This window comes from Zootoca vivipara, chromosome Z2, assembly GCF_965207765.1.
Source record: "Zootoca vivipara chromosome Z2, rZooViv2.hap1.1, whole genome shotgun sequence".
Classification (NCBI taxonomy): domain Eukaryota; kingdom Metazoa; phylum Chordata; class Lepidosauria; order Squamata; family Lacertidae; genus Zootoca; species Zootoca vivipara.
Window position 1 is genome coordinate 48,579,741 of NC_142585.1, and position 16,831 is coordinate 48,596,571.

General features: G+C 47.6%; 2 protein-coding genes across 7 annotated transcripts in view; one reads left to right on the plus strand and one right to left on the minus strand.

Moving 5' to 3' along the window:
- The window catches only part of RABGAP1 (RAB GTPase activating protein 1), a 101,554-nt gene extending 93,284 nt beyond the window's left edge, over nucleotides 1-8,270 (minus strand). For both annotated transcript variants that reach the window (XM_060270300.2, XM_060270299.2), the window contains exon 1: nucleotides 8,122-8,270. The gene's annotated coding sequence lies outside the window, so the exon portion shown is untranslated. The remainder of the gene's footprint in view (nucleotides 1-8,121) is intronic.
- Nucleotides 8,271-8,405: 135 nt separating this feature from the next.
- ZBTB26 (zinc finger and BTB domain containing 26) lies at nucleotides 8,406-15,744 on the plus strand. 5 transcript variants are annotated; one of them, XM_088665099.1, is made up of 2 exons: nucleotides 8,406-9,329; nucleotides 11,617-15,744. In XM_088665099.1, exons 1-2 carry the CDS (start codon nucleotides 9,319-9,321, stop codon nucleotides 12,977-12,979), a joined length of 1,374 nt encoding a protein of 457 aa, XP_088521225.1. In that variant the 5' UTR covers nucleotides 8,406-9,318; the 3' UTR covers nucleotides 12,980-15,744. The 5 variants fall into 5 exon arrangements, with proteins under 5 accessions (XP_088521225.1, XP_034958363.1, XP_034958365.1 ...); XM_035102472.3 differs by having other exon boundaries at nucleotides 8,461-8,584; XM_035102474.3 differs by having other exon boundaries at nucleotides 8,474-9,474.
- The last annotated feature ends 1,087 nt before the right edge of the window (nucleotides 15,745-16,831 follow it).

Consider the following 16,831-nt stretch of genomic DNA (forward strand, 5'->3'; position numbering starts at 1 on the left):
ACAGACAGCATTTGGCCCACCAAGGCTCTCTCTCTCAACAGCTGGCAACAGCTTTATTTTCTCAACAGCTGGCAAGACAGGTCATTGTTTCCACAGGTACCGTAGTTATACCATATTTGGGACAGGTAATCTTCTGTGCCAATACCAATAAAATTCAGCTTCAAAGATAGGTCTAACATTTTTTGCATACACAGTACCATAGAAATATAATGCCTCTTCAACCCAGCAGTAAAGTCTGACCCAGCACAGTTGCAGCCATCCTTCAATGTGAGTAATCAGCACAATAGTTTCGTTCATTTTTATCTGAGAAGAGTGACACACCAAAGAAGCAGTAAAGCATATTTTTATTAAATATAAAATAAAAGTTTGCTTTTCACATTGCCCAATCACCCTTCAGATGGAGAATAAACACTTTTTGCTGAACAAGAAAGAGGATCCACCACTCAAGTCTGAGAAGCCACGAACACACAAAGATTCTGTGCTAAGAATTCTGCCCCCAGAACCTTTGCAAGTCATTTTGAAAGGGGAAATGGCATGTTTCAGCCACCCAGGAGAGAAATTCAGATTTCTCTGTCCAGTCTTGACAGTAAATAACAACAAAGTGGTAAGTGACCATGCAGTTTTTGGCACATGCTGAAAACTTACCTGATCAAGTATACCAGCCATTTGTCAGAAATAGTTAAATGGAGTCTTGAAACGCTGCTGGATTTATTATTTTATCTTTGTATTTTAAATGGATTCTACTGTAAGCCACCTTGAAATACTCTTCATAATAGGCAAGATATTTATTTATTTATTAAATTTACTAGCTGGCTAGAGACGGGCCAAGAAGAGAGAAGATCCCTCTTGCATTTCTCTGCTGGATGTGAAGAATGGGGGCTTCTCTTCTCTGGAAGCCTTCTTGGTTGCCATGCTAGATACAAAGAGGGACTTAACATCTCATCTTTCCTCTGCTAGTCCACTTAAAAAGGTAAAGGGACCCCTGACCATTAGGTCCAGTCGTGACCGACTCTGGGGTTGCGCGCTCATCTCGCATTATTGGCCGAGGGAGCCGGCGTATAGCTTCCAGGTCATGTGGCCAGCATGACAAAGCCGCTTCTGGCAAACCAGAGCAGCACATGGAAACGCCGTTTACCTTCCTGCTGTAGCTTACCCACTTACCCACCTGTATAAAGCTCTGTGTTGTCTAAAAGGGAGCATATAAATACAAGGCTGACTCAATGGGAAACTAAGCACAAATACTGGCATTCAGACCAATTAGATTTTAATCTTAAAATCTTGAGGATTAGTAGCCCAGGTTCTATTAGGCTCTCTTCCAACTTTTTTGTTTGGGGGGGGTCACTACATGGCCACAACAGTGTAATGGGCAACAAAAGATAGTGGCCAGTGACAAACATGGTGGCAGTCAAAGATCCCAGAGAATTTGACATTCTCTTCTTAATGTGTATTCTAACCCTCATGTTGAGAAGTAGAAAATACGTGGGAGACAATATTTGGATATAACCTACATATATGACAATAAAACGAGCAGGTTTTCTGGGAGAGGGGTGTGTGATCACCATTGTTGCCATTTATTTATACAGTTCCACATACGTGCATAGTGCTTTAAAGCAGAGCTAACCAATGTGATACCTTCCAGATTTTGTGGACCACAACTCCTATCAGCATGGCCAATAGTCATGGATTATTAGAAATTTAGTCCATCAACTTCTGGAGGGAACAAACGGGCTACCTCTGCTTGAGTGAAACAAAGATTATAGGTCCCTGTCCTGAAGACCTTGCAATTCTGTTCAACTACTAAGACTTCCATTTGGTTTCAGCAGGGGTTGTGGCACTACATAACTCAATAAATAGCAAAATAAAAAAATTCCTTCAGTAGCACCTTAAAGACCAACTAAGTTTTTATTTTGGTATGAGCTTTCGTGTGCATGCACACTTCTTCAGATAGGCATCTGAAGAAGTGTGCATGCACACGAAAGCTCATACCAAAATAAAAACTTAGTTGGTCTTTAAGGTGCTACTGAAGGAATTTTTTTATTTTACTTCGATCCAGACCAACACGGCTACCTACCTGTAACCATCAATAAATAGCAATATGTATAACAATATACGGTATGTACACTATATATAGCAATATAAGGCCAGCCACAACTATGACACCCTTTCCAAACCTGGTAGACTCCAGATGAAGTTGGACTGCAACCCCCACAGGACTGCAACCCCCCAGGGAAGGTGGGAGAGATAGCCCAACAACACCAGGCAGGAAAAGCTTGAAGTTCTTTTTTGCTTAGTTTTAAGATGCTGAATTAGGTTAGTTTTAAGATGCTAAATTAGGTTAGGTTATTTACAGCGTTTCTGTATGGCTTGATTTTTTGTGTTCATTAATATTATAGTTGTCCCTAATTGTTCTTAATGGTTTTTTTGAGTTATGATAATTATTGTTCATTTGGTATGTTGTGAGACACTTTGAGGACCACTGTGGAAAGACTGCATACAAATAAACTGATGACAATGAACTACAGGCTCCTCTCCAGAGATGGACCTTAAAAAAATTGACAACTCTTTGGACTCTCTGGTTGGTGTTTCAAACTAAAAGTACTTCCCAGGTCAGGCCACTTCAAAACATTAATACAAGAATTTCATTGACACACACTGCTGAAGGCTGCCTGGGGCATAAATCAGGAGAAAGCAACATTACATTACTGTACATTTATTTGTTTATTATAACCTTCACTCAAGCCCATAAAACAGAATACAAGTATCTATACATATAAAAACATAGACTGACCCTGTTTGTTCCACATGAATGGTCACAAAACCCGCTTTGGACACAACCTCACTTGCCACTATGAGAGTGACATCATACCCTTTCCATGGTCAGATGCCATACCTGTGCCGAAAAAACACCATTTTCGGCAAATTTCAGAACCCACCACTCAGATACCCAGGGAAGCTGGGAATTATTCCAAAAAATCTGCATCTCCGGGGGCGGATACAACTGACCACACCCCCACCCAAGCTCCACCGCAAACTTCGCCAAGACACAATTTCCAACCGTCGGAGTCACCACCACAGGCCTCAGAACAGAGTCCTCCCCCCTCCCCCGCCACACCTGCCGGGGGAAACACACCACCCCAATGTCGTCACCAAAAACCCCACGGCCCGACGACATGACTGTCGGCACATGGTCACTCAAAGGGAACCGGGGAATGGGGGGAGGAGAGGACACAACACGTCAAACCACCGGACACGGTGGTGGTGGGGAACCGGGAATGACTCAGGGGGAGAGGGAACGGAATACTTCATACCTCAACACAGGGGGAGGAGAATCACAAGGATGACCCGCAGACCTGGGAGAGGGGACGGGAGACCTCATCCATCGGACACCCCTGGGGGGAATGATATAGATCACCCACACCAACCGAATGCAGGTGGGGACTTACCGGGGGGACTGGGGGGGGGGACAGGGTCCGAATACCTCATGGTTCAGCACAGGGTGACCCCAATCACAGGGATAACCTGGGAGTGGGGGAGAAAGGGGATGGGATAACTACTGGATTGGAACAGGGTCGGGGGACTCACAGGGATACCCCTGTTTAAACATAACACCTATAAAACAGGGGGACTCTGAGACTCAGGGGGATCTGAGGGGGGCATTACCCTCCATTTGACAGACTAACGGACAGCAACGTGTGCCAGAGACAGCTAGTTATAAATAAATAGTAATTCTCTGGATGCCAATTACTTCTCAGAAACTCTGGGTCACAGTTGAAGCTTTAGGTAGGGCTTCCCAAACTTGGGTCCCCAGACTTTTTGGACTACAGTTCCCATCATCCCTGACCGTTGGTCCTGCTAGCTAGTGATGGGGGGAGTTGTAGTCCAAAAACAACTGGAAACCCAGGTTTGGGAAACTGGTCTAAGGAATTAGTGATCACCAGACTATGTTGACAATTGTCAGACTTCTTTTCTTTGAACTTCAAAAAGCAATCAGTTTCAATGCATACCAACAGACATAGAGCTCCTGAGACACATCAGTGTATACACATTTGCTGGACCATAAAGAAGGCAGATCGCCGAAGAAATGATGCTTTTGAATTATGGTGCTGGAGGAGATCTTGAGAGTCCCATGGACTGCAAGAAGATCAAACCTGTCCATTCTGAAGGAAATCAGCCCTGAGTGTTCACTGGAAGGACAGATCCTAAAGCTGAGGCTTCAAGACTTTGGCCACCTCATGAGAAGAGGGGACTCCCTGGAAAAGACCCTGATGTTGGGAAAGATGGAGGGCACAAGGAGAAGGGGATGACAGAGGACGAGATGGTTGGACAGTGTTCTTGAAGCCACTAACATAAGTCTGACCAAACTGCGGGAGGCAGTGGAAGACAGGAGTGCCTGGCGTGCTCTGGTCCATGGGGTCACCAAGAGTCAGACACAACTAAAAGACTAAACAACAACAAATCATACTTCATCTACCAACAATGCCAAATATCCAGCCTCCCTTTTATTCTTCTTTAGTTGCAGAGTGTATTTTTACTTTTTTGCAATTTCTTGAACCATTGTGAAACATCAAATATTCTAGAATTTCCCTGTTCTTTTGTTAACCTTTGAAAACCACATTAAACACACCCTTTTAAAAAGATTTTGCAATGGGGGTGAGCAAGCAGGCAGGCAGGCAGGCATATAACAAGGCCAAAGTTGAGCCCTTTTTATGTCCCCTTGATCTCACTGGGGACAGACTGGTGATTGTGTTTAACTCCTCCGCTGAAAAATGCAAATCTAAAATGCTTGGGTTTGGCTGGATTGTGGTCCATGAGTTCTGCCTCTCCCTGCCATCACAACCAATTTCTTTTCAGTATTATGCTGTAGCACTCTTAGTTATGTACACTGTATTGTGGGACCAATAAGCTGGTGCTCAAGCTACACAAACACTCCCTGTCCTTTATCAAAGGAGTTACAGCCTGCAATCAGGTAATTCTAAGCATAACATGCTCATCCAACTAAGCCAGCATAGCAAATGCCTCAGGGGGTGGGGCAGTGGCAGGCAGATGGTTGTGGTGTCAACTGATTTTCATTCTCCCTCCCTCCCCCACATCTTTGCAGTGTGCGCCTTGTGTATGTGCACTGTTCTAATTCCTGAAGAAGTATCTGAAGAAGTGTGCATGCACACAAAAGCTCATACCTATGACAAACTTAGTTGGTCTCTAAGTGGCTACTGGAATGATTTTTTTTTTAGTTTTTGTTCTAATTCTGGTTCGGTTCCTCTCTTAAAACTACTTCTAAAACAAATGCCAAAAACGATATATACAGAAGTAAAATACAACAAGTTTACTCTACTGTTTTTTACCACTCAGAAAAACCTTGTTCTTTCCCCAACCACACAATATTGTTGCCAAACCAGTATTAATCTTGTGCTGGATATGTTTACACACACACCCCCACGGAGAAAGCCTTTGTATTCCTAACACTTGTATTCCTAACACAGCCCAGGCATTTCTGGGGTGCACACACCCTTGCAGCTTCACGTCTCCCTCCTACAGTGATTAGATTGTCAACAGCCCAGCAACACACACACACACACCTCCACCCCATCCTAGCTTTGTAAGTGAACACCCTACAAAAACTATAGAAGCAATAATGAATGCTTCATCCCACAAACCTGGCTACCATCACGGTGTTGTTTCATTTGAAGCAGGTCAGCTCTAAAACACCTTCAGATAGATTTTATGTACTCCCATGTAGCTGAAGGGAGAAGAGCCAAGAAACAGAGAGGAGTGGGGCATGAAACCAGACTACACAGGCCAGTCTTTGTCAACCTGCTGCCCTCCAGATGTTTTGGACTGTAACTCCCTTCAGTCCCAGCCAGCATGGCCAAAATGACTGGGACTCATGGGAATTGCAATCCAAAACATGTGGAGGATACCAGGTTGGCAAACAATACCATATATGTTGACATCAAACAACCACAAAGGAAAACCATCTCAAGAACCTCCCTATTCACCTGTCTTCACCTACAAGAGAAAAATATGGCACCCTGTGTATGCTTTGAAACTCCCTGCATACTGAGATAAAGCAGACATCTTCACTGTAATCTTTCTGGCACCTACTAACAACATTGCTGTTTAGACAAGCCCACCCAGATGCCTAGAAAGTCGAGGTGATTTTAATTTGCTTTAGTATTCTAACTTTTGTATGTTTTGAAGCGGGGTTGTAAATTTTTCTTGATTTTACAGTGGTACCTTGGTTCTCAAACTTAATTCATTCCAGGAGTCCGCTTGACTCCCGAAACCTTTCAAAAATCAAGGCACGGCTTCTGATTGGCTGCAGGAGCTTCCTGCACTCAAGCAGAAGCTGCATCAGACATTCGGCTTCTGAAAAACATCCACTAACCAGAACACTTACTTCCAGCTTTGCGGCATTCGGGAGCCAATTTGTTTGGCAACTAAGCCATTCAAGAAGCAAGGTACGGCTGTCCTGTTTTATCTTTTGTAAACCACTTTGACATTTTTTAAAATCAAGCGGTGTGTAAATTTTATTACATAAATAAATAAATAAATCCAAGAAAAATATTTTTTCAGTCAGCCTTTCATAAAGATCTGGCAACGCTCTGCAACCTTCCTCCATTTGGGACAATACTAGGTCAGCAGCCCAAATCTTCTAACTTCCATGGTTCCCCTCAATCAAGGTGCAGAATGAGGGGCTGAGCTGGGAAGATCCATGAGTTAAGAGCTCAAGCTATCTGCATATGACACATACAGAGATGTTATTGTACAGTCATACCTCATGTTTCATCTGCTTCAGGTTACGTTTTTTCAAGTTGCGTCCCACGGCAATCCGGAAGTACCGGAACGGTTACTTCCAGGTTTTGCTGCTCGTGCATGCGCAGAAGCACTAAATCACACTTTGCGCGTAAGTGGTGCTTCTGGATGCGAATGCTTCCCCAACACAATGGCAATTGATTTATTTTTATTTAATATCATTTGTATACCAAATTATGAGGCCCTTCTTTGTGTGCCCGCTCCAAGAGAGCATTATCATGACAACAGCAGTACCTTTTATGTCAGAAATGCAGAACCTGATGTCCTCCAAAAATTGTTGTACACCAACTCCCATCAGCCCCACCCAGCAATGTGGTCAAGAAAGATAGGAGTTACCAGCACAGGATTTAGGTGTGGTTGGTTCCGCTGCATAGGAAGGTGAGCCGAGGGGGTGCAAAATAATAATATGAGAAGATCCATAAAAACAACAACTGTACAAAGAGGAATTATTGTTAAAATATGTAATATAAGAAATATTTTGTTACACTCCAGCAGCAGGAATCCACATAGGGGTTGTAGCCAAGCAAGAAAGGGCTGCAGAACTTGAAAGCATTTAGTTTGGAGAAAATGTGACCAAGGGGTGAAATGACAAACGTTTTTAAGTTTTATGCATGGGCCAAATGAACCAACACAAACCCTGCAATTGTCACCTGAGGCCCTTCTTCTTGTGCCTCTGCTGTGAGAGGTCCGGAGGTTGGTGGGAACACGAAAACGGTTCTTTTCTGTGGTGGCTTCCCGTTTATGGGATGTTCTCTTCAGGGAGGACTGCCTGGCAGCATCATTATACACCTTTAGGTGCAGGGGGCCAAACTTCTTCAACCAGGCCTTGAGCTTACTAACATCCTATATCCTTGGAAATGGGTTTGTTGGAATTGGGTCGGGGGGGGGGCTATTGGTCTGTTTTGTTCTTGTTATTACGCATTTTGTGTTTTAATCTTTCATTTTTATGCTGTGAACCGCCCTGGCATGGACGGGTGTAGGACGGTATATACATATTATAGCTAACCATAATAATAAATAATGGAGGAGAGCCGGCCCCCAGCCCCACCCACTCCGCGATCCCTGCGACGAGTAATGGTTAAGAGCCCGGCCAACCGTTGGCTCCACACAGACGAGCGCCGACCGTCCCCGGGGGTAAAGCGCCCGAGGGCGAGGGCGAGGGCGGCGGCTGCTTCGCCCTCGCTCCCTGCCGCCTTCCCCCCCCCCCGCCGGCCCAGCCCCGGATCCTCTCACGGGCGGCCAGTGGCCTCCCACAGCTGCCCGCCCCACAACCCCGCTCAGGGATGGGATGGGTGGCGCCCGGCTTACCCTCTCGAAGGCCTCCGTCTGCCTCCTCAGGCAGCGGGAAGAGGAGGAGCAGCAGCAGCAGCGAAGCCGCCGCCGCCGCCGCCACCGCCGGGCCTCAGTCGGGCCGCCTCGCAACCTCTATCCCGCCCCCCGCCTCCGCCTCCTTCCCCGCCTTCCCACGTCACGTGATAGGAGCCCGGCCGGAAGGCAGACGGACGGCCGATCACTTCCGGCTCCCAGGGCCAGCAACCGCTTCCGGTCCCGCCCCCCCGTCCTCTTCCTTAGCAACCCGTCTCTCCCTCTCCTCTCGTGGCGACGGAAAAGAAAGAAGCGGCGCCGGAAGTGGGCTTGCGGGGGGGGGCAGCGGGGATTCAAGCTTCCGGTGGAGGAGGAGGAGGAGGAGGAGCTCCACTGGCCGCGCGGTCCTTCCCGCGCCCCTCGGGCCAGCCCCGTGGCTGTGCCGCCTGGGGGAGGCGGAGAGGAGGTGGGGTGAGGCTGGGGGTCTGTGGTGGGGCCAGCGTCCTGCCCGCTGGCTCCCGTCCCAACCATTGGCTGGTGGAACTCGCGGCCACTAGACCCGGCGGAGGTTGTCCCACCTCAGGAGTGCTCCGGTTGCGGGGGGGGGGTATGGGGGCGTGACGAGGTGGAGGCAGCCGACCATCACCCTCAGCATTCATGACAGCGGGTCGCCGCCGCCGTTTTTCTGCTCTGTAAACGCAGTTGGAGGTTGAGAAGCGTGGTTTGGCTAAAAGGAGGGAGTGGGGACGTGGGGGTCACGGAGTGGGACTTGAGGGTGGTGGTTGTTTTGACAGCGTGCTTCATGTGGACGGGAGAGCTGCTCTTGTGCTGCTGCTGCAGCGCTGCTTCTGGACTTCCTACAATAGGCATCTGGCTGGTGGCTGTGAGGACAAGAGGCTGCGCTGATAACCTCCTCACTGCAGCCCTTGTGCTTGGATCCTGCTTGCGGGTTTCCCTTTGCGGCATTTGGGGTTGCCTACTGTGAGAACAGGTCACTGGACTGAGTTGGCCACTAGCCTGATCCAGCACGCTCTTCCTATGCTCATGTCTTGCCCCTGGGCAGTGATGGCCACTAACTTGGATGGCTTTTTTTCCTTTTCGATTTTTGCACAATTTAATAACAAACGACGAAAGCAATGAGACAAACCTGCTAAAATACAAAGCGCCCTTCACAAAATCTTGACCGAAGAGGCAATCTCCATGCCAGCCAGGTGTGCAAAGCTATCCTCTGCACCCTTAACCATATGTTATTCCCACGCAGTTCTCTAAATTGGTGTGAAGTTGCAATCTTCATAGCCTCCTGTTTTTTTGGGGTGTTAATAAGTATTTTTATTAAAGATTTCTTGATTTACAAAGGTATGTGCAGTGTCTCTTTCTCATGCTTTTACATGTATCATTTTTGCAAATCATTTTCATTTGTTGAGACACTGGGAAGAAAGAGGGGGAACGAGGTGGATGGGTGGGGGTGGGATTGGGTAACAATGTTTCTATTTTACTTAGTACAGTATATGTAGGGTTTGATGTCAGCATTGTTTGTGCAGGTTCTCTTTTGTTCACTTGTGTTCTTCTGGCGGTGAGAGAGATTTGGGTTGGCCTAGGGTGTGGTTGTTCATTTGTGATTGGCTGTGGTGGTCTTTGTTTTCATGTGTGAGTGGGGTGGGTGTTTTGGATCAAGTTAGCCATATTGATTTGTATGCTGTCGGTAGATTTTTGTCATTATCTTGTTGGGCTGTGTGTCTGATAAAGGGGAGCCATACTGGGGCTCCCATGTCCCCATGTCAGTTTCAGCTTATTGGTTAGTTTTTCTAGTAAGGCTGTTTCCCATACTATTTGGTACCATTGGTCCATGCTTACTCCTGACAGGTCTCTCCAATGTCTGATTATGATGTTTCTGGTTGCTGAAAGTAGGTGGGTTATGAGTTCTTTGTGGTGTAAATGGACATTATTGTCTTGGACAGGCGTCAGCAACCTTTTTCAGCCATGGGCCGATCCACCGTCCCTCAGACCATGTGGTGGGCCAGACTATATTGGGGGGGGGGTGAAGAAATTCCTATGCCCCACAAATAACCCAGATATGCATTTTAAAATAAAAGCACACATTCTACTCATGTAAAAACATGCTGATTCCCAGACTGTCTGCAGGCCGGATTGAGAAGGCAATTGGGCTGCATCCGGCCCCGGGCCTTAGGTTGCCTATCCCTGGTCTTGGAAGATGTTTAGTAAGGCCAATTCTGGGGTAGTTTCTATTACTTAGAATCATAGAGTTGGAAGAGACCACAAGGGCCATCCAGTCCAACCCCCTGCAAAGCAGGGGGTTATTTTACATATGTTTGGTTATTTTACATATTTCTCGTATGGCTGTCCAGAATAATTGGATTTTGGGGCATTCTCACCACATGTGGAGGTATGTCCCTATGGAGGTGCCAATTAGCTAAATTCATGGAGGAGATAAGCTACTGTCAATGGCTGCTGAGCAGGATAGCAATGCTCTACCTCCGTGATTGGAGGCAATAATGCTTCTGAATACTAACTGCTAGAAACCATGGGAGGAGAGAATGTTCTTGTGCTCATGTTCTGCTCCCTGGTTTCCCACTGGTATCTGGTTGGCCACTGTGAGAACAGGTTGCTGGACTAGATGGACCACTGACCTGATCCAGCAGGCTTCTTATGTTTGTGAGTACTGTGGAGATCCTCTCTTCTTCATGTTGAATTTGAAAGAGCCAAAGTACAGTCATCTCAGGGGCTGGTGACCTTCAAGAAGGTGTCTGTGTATCTTTCTGGGGAAGAGTGGGCTCAGCTGGTACCTTCTGTGTGCAAAGCAGGTACTCTGTCTCTGAGTTGTGGCCTCAGCACCATCCCACACCAGCTCTGACATCTAGGGTCATCTAGTCCAGCCCCCTGCAATGCAATAATCACAGCTAAAGAATACCTGACAAGTGGCTGTCCAGCCTCCCTTTCAAAACCTCCAGTGAAGAGGTTGATGCCTTTGCCTTTTTTTGGTGCTTATTCTCATTGGTAGGTTTAGGATGAGATGGTACATCTGTGCTGCTTTGATTGCTCAGAAACACCTCCCCCCCCCACAGTTACTAAGTTTATTTTCCATGTTTGTAAGGCTGGAGTCCTGTGCACACTTATCTGAGGGTAAGCTCCACTGAACTTAGTTAGACTTATTCCCGAGTATAAATGCATTCGGGGTTGCACTGCAAATAACCTAATTTCTGAAGTACTTTTCAACAGCTAATGTGATTTCCACGGTCCAGTCACTTCTTTCAGCAATATTGGGTTTGGGACAAGCAAGGAAACTGAGAAAACAGTAATTATTGTGATGATGTGATCATTACGAGAGCTACAGGGGAAGAAAGTAGCAGGCCTCTGATTATGGTCATAGATCACCCCTGTGTTTCTGATGTCTGAATCTTTTTTGGTGTAAAGCTAGTACAGTCTTGAAACTATTTCTTTCTGTGGCATTTACAGTATTCATCCATTTGCCCCTTTCAGGTTTGTCAACATGACCAAGAGAAGTGATAGCCTCCACTTCCAGTTCGACAACTACGGGGACTCCATGCTGCAAAAAATGGACAAGCTGAGGGAAGAGAAGAAGTTTTGTGATGTCACGATCCACATAGACGACCTTGAGGTTCACGGCCACAAAATAGTCTTTGCTGCTGGCTCCCCTTTCCTAAGGGATCAGTTCCTGCTGAATGACTCCAGGGAAGTGAAAATCTCCATCCTCCAGAGTTCGGAGGTTGGGAAGCAGCTGCTTCTGTCCTGCTACAGTGGCGTCCTGGAGTTTCCCGAGATGGAGTTGGTGAACTACCTGACGGCAGCAAGCTTTCTTCAGATGAGCCACATTGTGGAGCGCTGCACACAGGCCCTGTGGAAATTCATCCGGCCCAAACAGCAGCTTGAAAACAAGGAAGAGGGGAAGCAGCCGCAGCAGACTGACTCTTCAGAGCCAAACGAATCCCCAAGGATGGGGAGTAAGGAGGAGGAGGAGGAAGACGACTCCTTGCTCCCAGACTCTCCATGCATCCAACCCTCTGAAGACAGCCTGGACATGGACGATAGCGACATCCAAATTGTGAAGGTGGAGTCCATTGGGGAGGTTGCGGAGGTCAGAAGCAAGAAGGACCAGAACCAGTTTATCTCCTCAGAGCAGCAGAGCAGCCTCCACTCATCAGAGCCTCAGCACTCCCTCATCAATTCCACAGTGGAGAACCGAGTTGGTGACCTGGAGCAAGGCCAGCTCCACAACTACACCCTCTCGTACATGGGGGGAGACAGCCTCATCATGGGTTCCAAAGACATGTTTGGCACCAGCAGCCGCGGGGTGGACAAAGGCCTTCAGTGGCACCACCAGTGCCCCAAGTGCACGCGCGTCTTCCGGCACCTGGAGAACTACGCCAACCACTTGAAGATGCACAAGCTTTTCATGTGCCTGCTGTGCGGCAAGACCTTCACGCAGAAGGGCAACTTGCACCGACACATGCGGGTGCATGCAGGCATCAAGCCCTTCCAGTGCAAGATCTGTGGGAAGACCTTCTCGCAGAAGTGTTCCTTACAGGACCATCTCAACCTGCACAGTGGGGACAAGCCCCACAAATGCAACTACTGTGACATGGTTTTTGCCCACAAGCCCGTCCTTAGGAAGCACCTCAAGCAGCTCCATGGCAAGAACAGCTTTGACAACGCCAATGAGAGGAACGTCCAGGACATTGCTGTGGATTTTGACTCCTTCAGCTGCAGCTCAGGCACAGACTCAAAAGGCTGCCAGCAAGCCGAGCCCAGCCAGGTGCTGGACACTGGGAAACTGGCGCAGGCAGTGCTCAGTTTACGGAGCGAAAGCGCCTGCGTGAATTGAAATGGGTGATGGAGCACCTCTCTATGAACATTGGGGCAGGAAGAGCCGTGAAGAGCTGCTTCGGGCTTTGGACTTGGGTATCGTCCCAAGAGGCTCTGCTGGATGAGCTGTGGAGGCTGAACTGAAAATTGTAGCAGGTCTTCTGCCCTAGAGTGGTTTGATGTGTTTGGTGACTCCAAATGTCTTTGTCCCTAGGGTGAAAAGAACAGAGGCATAAGCCTGCCTCCTTTGATATTTAGGTAAGGCAGCGCTGGATGACCCCCTTGTTTTGAAGGGTAGTTGAATTGTACCTTCAAGAAGCAGTTACCAGTTTGTGGGCTGAAGGAATGAATACATGCACACCCTGTGACAGATATGTTTTTCAGCAGGGGGGAGGGGGGATCTTGAGTTCTTAAGCGGAGAAAGCACTGGATAATTATAAGCTCTTAATATTTGTTAGTCCATCTGTGATTTTTTTAAATTGTATTGTTTAACATTGTATACTTGCCTTCTGTTTTTACCCTCTAGCTGACCATTTTCACCCCTAAACCTATTTGACTGTTGTGAGTGAAGTCATTTTCCTGATTTAAAATGGGTGAAGGCTGCTGCTACAAAATATGGCAATTGCCTCTGTGCCTCTGCCCAGGCTCAGTTCCTGTCCCCAAAAACCCAACCCACCCTTTGTGGAAAGTATGTGCTTAGACTAGAAAGGCTAAACTTGCATGCCCCAGTTGTCTTTGTTTTCTTCTGGGTCTTTCTCTCATGTTGTTCCCCACATCTGAAGTGGCATCCGTTTTTCTGTCCAGCAGCCAGCCAGGCTCCCTCTCTTCTACTTTGTATGGCTTCCAGACTTGCTCCTAGAGCCTCCCTCTGCCACACCTGACTATTCCTGTCCTCACCCGCAGTTTCTCTTTGTTTCCTTCACCTCCTCAGTCCTTGACCTCACCCTCAAGCCCTTCCTTCCATGACACTGACTGCAAGCTCTTGGGCCTGGGCCTATATCTCACCCTGCATTGTGGATGCTGCTTGGAATCCTGTAGGCACTTGTGAGATAATTCACCTGTCCTGTTACAGGTGGTGAGGTGGGTGGAGTTGGCATAACTGGACCCTTACCACACCTCCAAGAGCTATTAAAAGCGCAGGAACCCAAGGTGGTTAGCAGATTGTTACCTCGGGTCCTCCCAAGCTGACTTTTGGTATGACACCTGTGAGGAGGGAAGAACGCTTGAGCAGTCAAATAATGGTTAAATATTTATTATTGTGAGTTATACCATACCATCAGTGTCGCCCTGCAGCCAGGCCTGTATAGCAGGGAGGGAGTCTCTTGGATCTTTCAGGCTGACCCTGGGCTACCTGTCCCTCTGCAGCATTCTCTTTGCAGACTACTGTGTCCTGAGAGCTGGAAGCAGGAAATGGAACAGAGATTCTCTTGAGGGAGTCTCTCTCACACTGCTGTTGTGAGGCTGAGCTGTAAGGGGGGGGTGATATATGTTGCCATGACTTGGAAGGAATAGCATTCAATTTTGCATAATGGCGAGGGGGCTGGCATCTAGGGGCGTAGTGGAAGAGGCATTGCCCCAGGCCCACAGCTGGCGGGGCACAAACCAGCCCCCCTCCACGCATAGATCCCCATTGCAGCCTGCTGGTGGCGGGAGCTGCATAGCAGGGAGGGTGAAGATGACCTTCCACATGCCCCACCCAGCAAACAAGCACTCTTCCATCCACGGCCGGAGGCCCCCAACTGGTGGGACAGTGCTTCTGCACCTCATGCCCCCGCTTTGCACTCAAGTGCTCTCCCAGCGGGGGCAGGAGGTGTAGAAGGTGAAGAGCACCCTCCGCGCCTCACCTGGAGTGCATGCGCTGTTCCTCGCCTGGGACCTTTGCTGGCATCTGCCCACAGGAGCCACATCCACTCATTTTTGGTGCCATGAGAAGTAAAAAGAAAAGCAGGAGAGTGCCGCAAGCTGAGACCCCCTCCCCCCCACACACCTTTTTTGTTCTCCCATCCTCTTTGGCCAAGTTCACACATAATACTAAGCCAAGCTATGACTAAATGTGAATGAGAGAGTGTCAAGGTATTCACAGCAAAAGCTCGCAAGCTTCACTTCTCACCATCCCTTGTTCTTAGTTTATTGATCGCAGTTTGTCAAGCATATCCACACTAGAGTTTAGCTCTGGCAGGATGAAGCAAAGCAGGAAGATTGTGGAACATTTGAGGCAGTTTTTGCTGTTATTACTCACCCATTCATACACTTAGCCGTAGTTTTCTTCAGCTTTACATGCAAACCAGGGTCTTTGTCTTACTTCCTCATCTCTCCTCCTTCACCTGTTGTGAGACAGGAGGGAATGATAAGCATGAATTTGGGGGAAGGGGTGACTTCTATTTCAGCTAGCAGTTGGATCCTCCTTAAAGTGTCCAGCACAAGGGCAGCGGGTCTGTAGCCCTCCAAATGTTCCTGGGCTACAGTTCCCCTCATCGATGATCTTTGGCAGTGTTGACTGGGGCCGACGGGAGTTCCACTGCAGGGAGGGAGGCTCTTGATGAAATGTGGGTGCAGCCACAACCACCACAAACCCCCTCCTCCTTTTCTCCATGTCAGCAAGTGCGAGTGGGATGGGCCCCTTGTGAATTAGCATTGGGTAAAAGCTTTGCAAATACCCCTATAGGAGAGAAGATAGGCTGCTTTTGATCTGTGAATGTGTTCTTGTACGCAGGACCAAAAGACCACTCAATGATGTGTGTGCTAAGTCATCGCAGTCGCTTCGAAATAAAACAGCTGCACCACTTCCTAATGTGAAATGTCACTTCGTGTGATCCGTGATCATTGTGAGCTGCTTTGTAAGGTTGGGCGGGGAAGCTTCCGAGCAGAATGTTATTCATTACAAGAGAGCCGGGGGGGGGGGGGGGAGAGAGAGAAGAAGAAGAGTTTGGATTTGATATCCCGCTTTATCACTACCCGAAGGAGTCTCAAAGCGGGGGCTAAATCAGCAGTGGGGAGCCTCTGGCCCATGGGCCAAGTTAGCCCAGCAGGGCTCCTAAATTGGCTGTTTTACTTCAACCCACAAACTGCTGCCTCACAGCTGATGACATAGGTGACATGAGATGTGGGGCAGAAAAATATGTGGCTGCAAAGTAACAATCAGGAGCCTGGTTGCTCTTTTGCAAGTTAAGCCGCTGAACAAATGACCTTTGAGGTTGCCTACTTGAATCTCAGCCACAAACACACCAAGTGACCCTTATTTGTTTAATCAGTACATTTACAGATTGCTTGTTATTCACCAGTATCAGTGCTTTCCTTACAGTAAGGAAAATCAAAATACATAAATTACACTAATCACAAGCTTAGGTGATTTGCCTTAAGATTACTCCAAATGCAAACATACAGAATATGCATACTATCTGTGTCTATACTGTATAACTTAGAGATGAAGGGGGGAAACACTAGGCAGGCAGCCTGATACACATTAACATAAAACACACTTACCGCAACCACAAAACCACTCCTGCCATTCACACAACCACTAGAGCCATTTACTGCTATAAAATACGTATCTCCTCCAGCCAGCACTAAGGCACAAAGCAGCCAGTCACCCTAAACAGCAGTCAGAACCCCAAGTACTGCACGCTTTAGATGGAATTTTGGCAAATCCCTCTCAATCCCAGCCTGTTACACGGGAATGATAATACTGGACTACCATAAGGGGCTGTTCTAAAAATGAATGAGGCAAAGTAGGAAAAGCTGTGTGACCTGAAGCAGGTGGGAGTTGTAGTCTAAAATGATTGGAGGGGACCCGGTCGGCAACTGCCGTATTAGTGCAATTCTTGGTGGGTGTATTCTATCCATTGTGCAAACTTCTCAATCTAATATAACT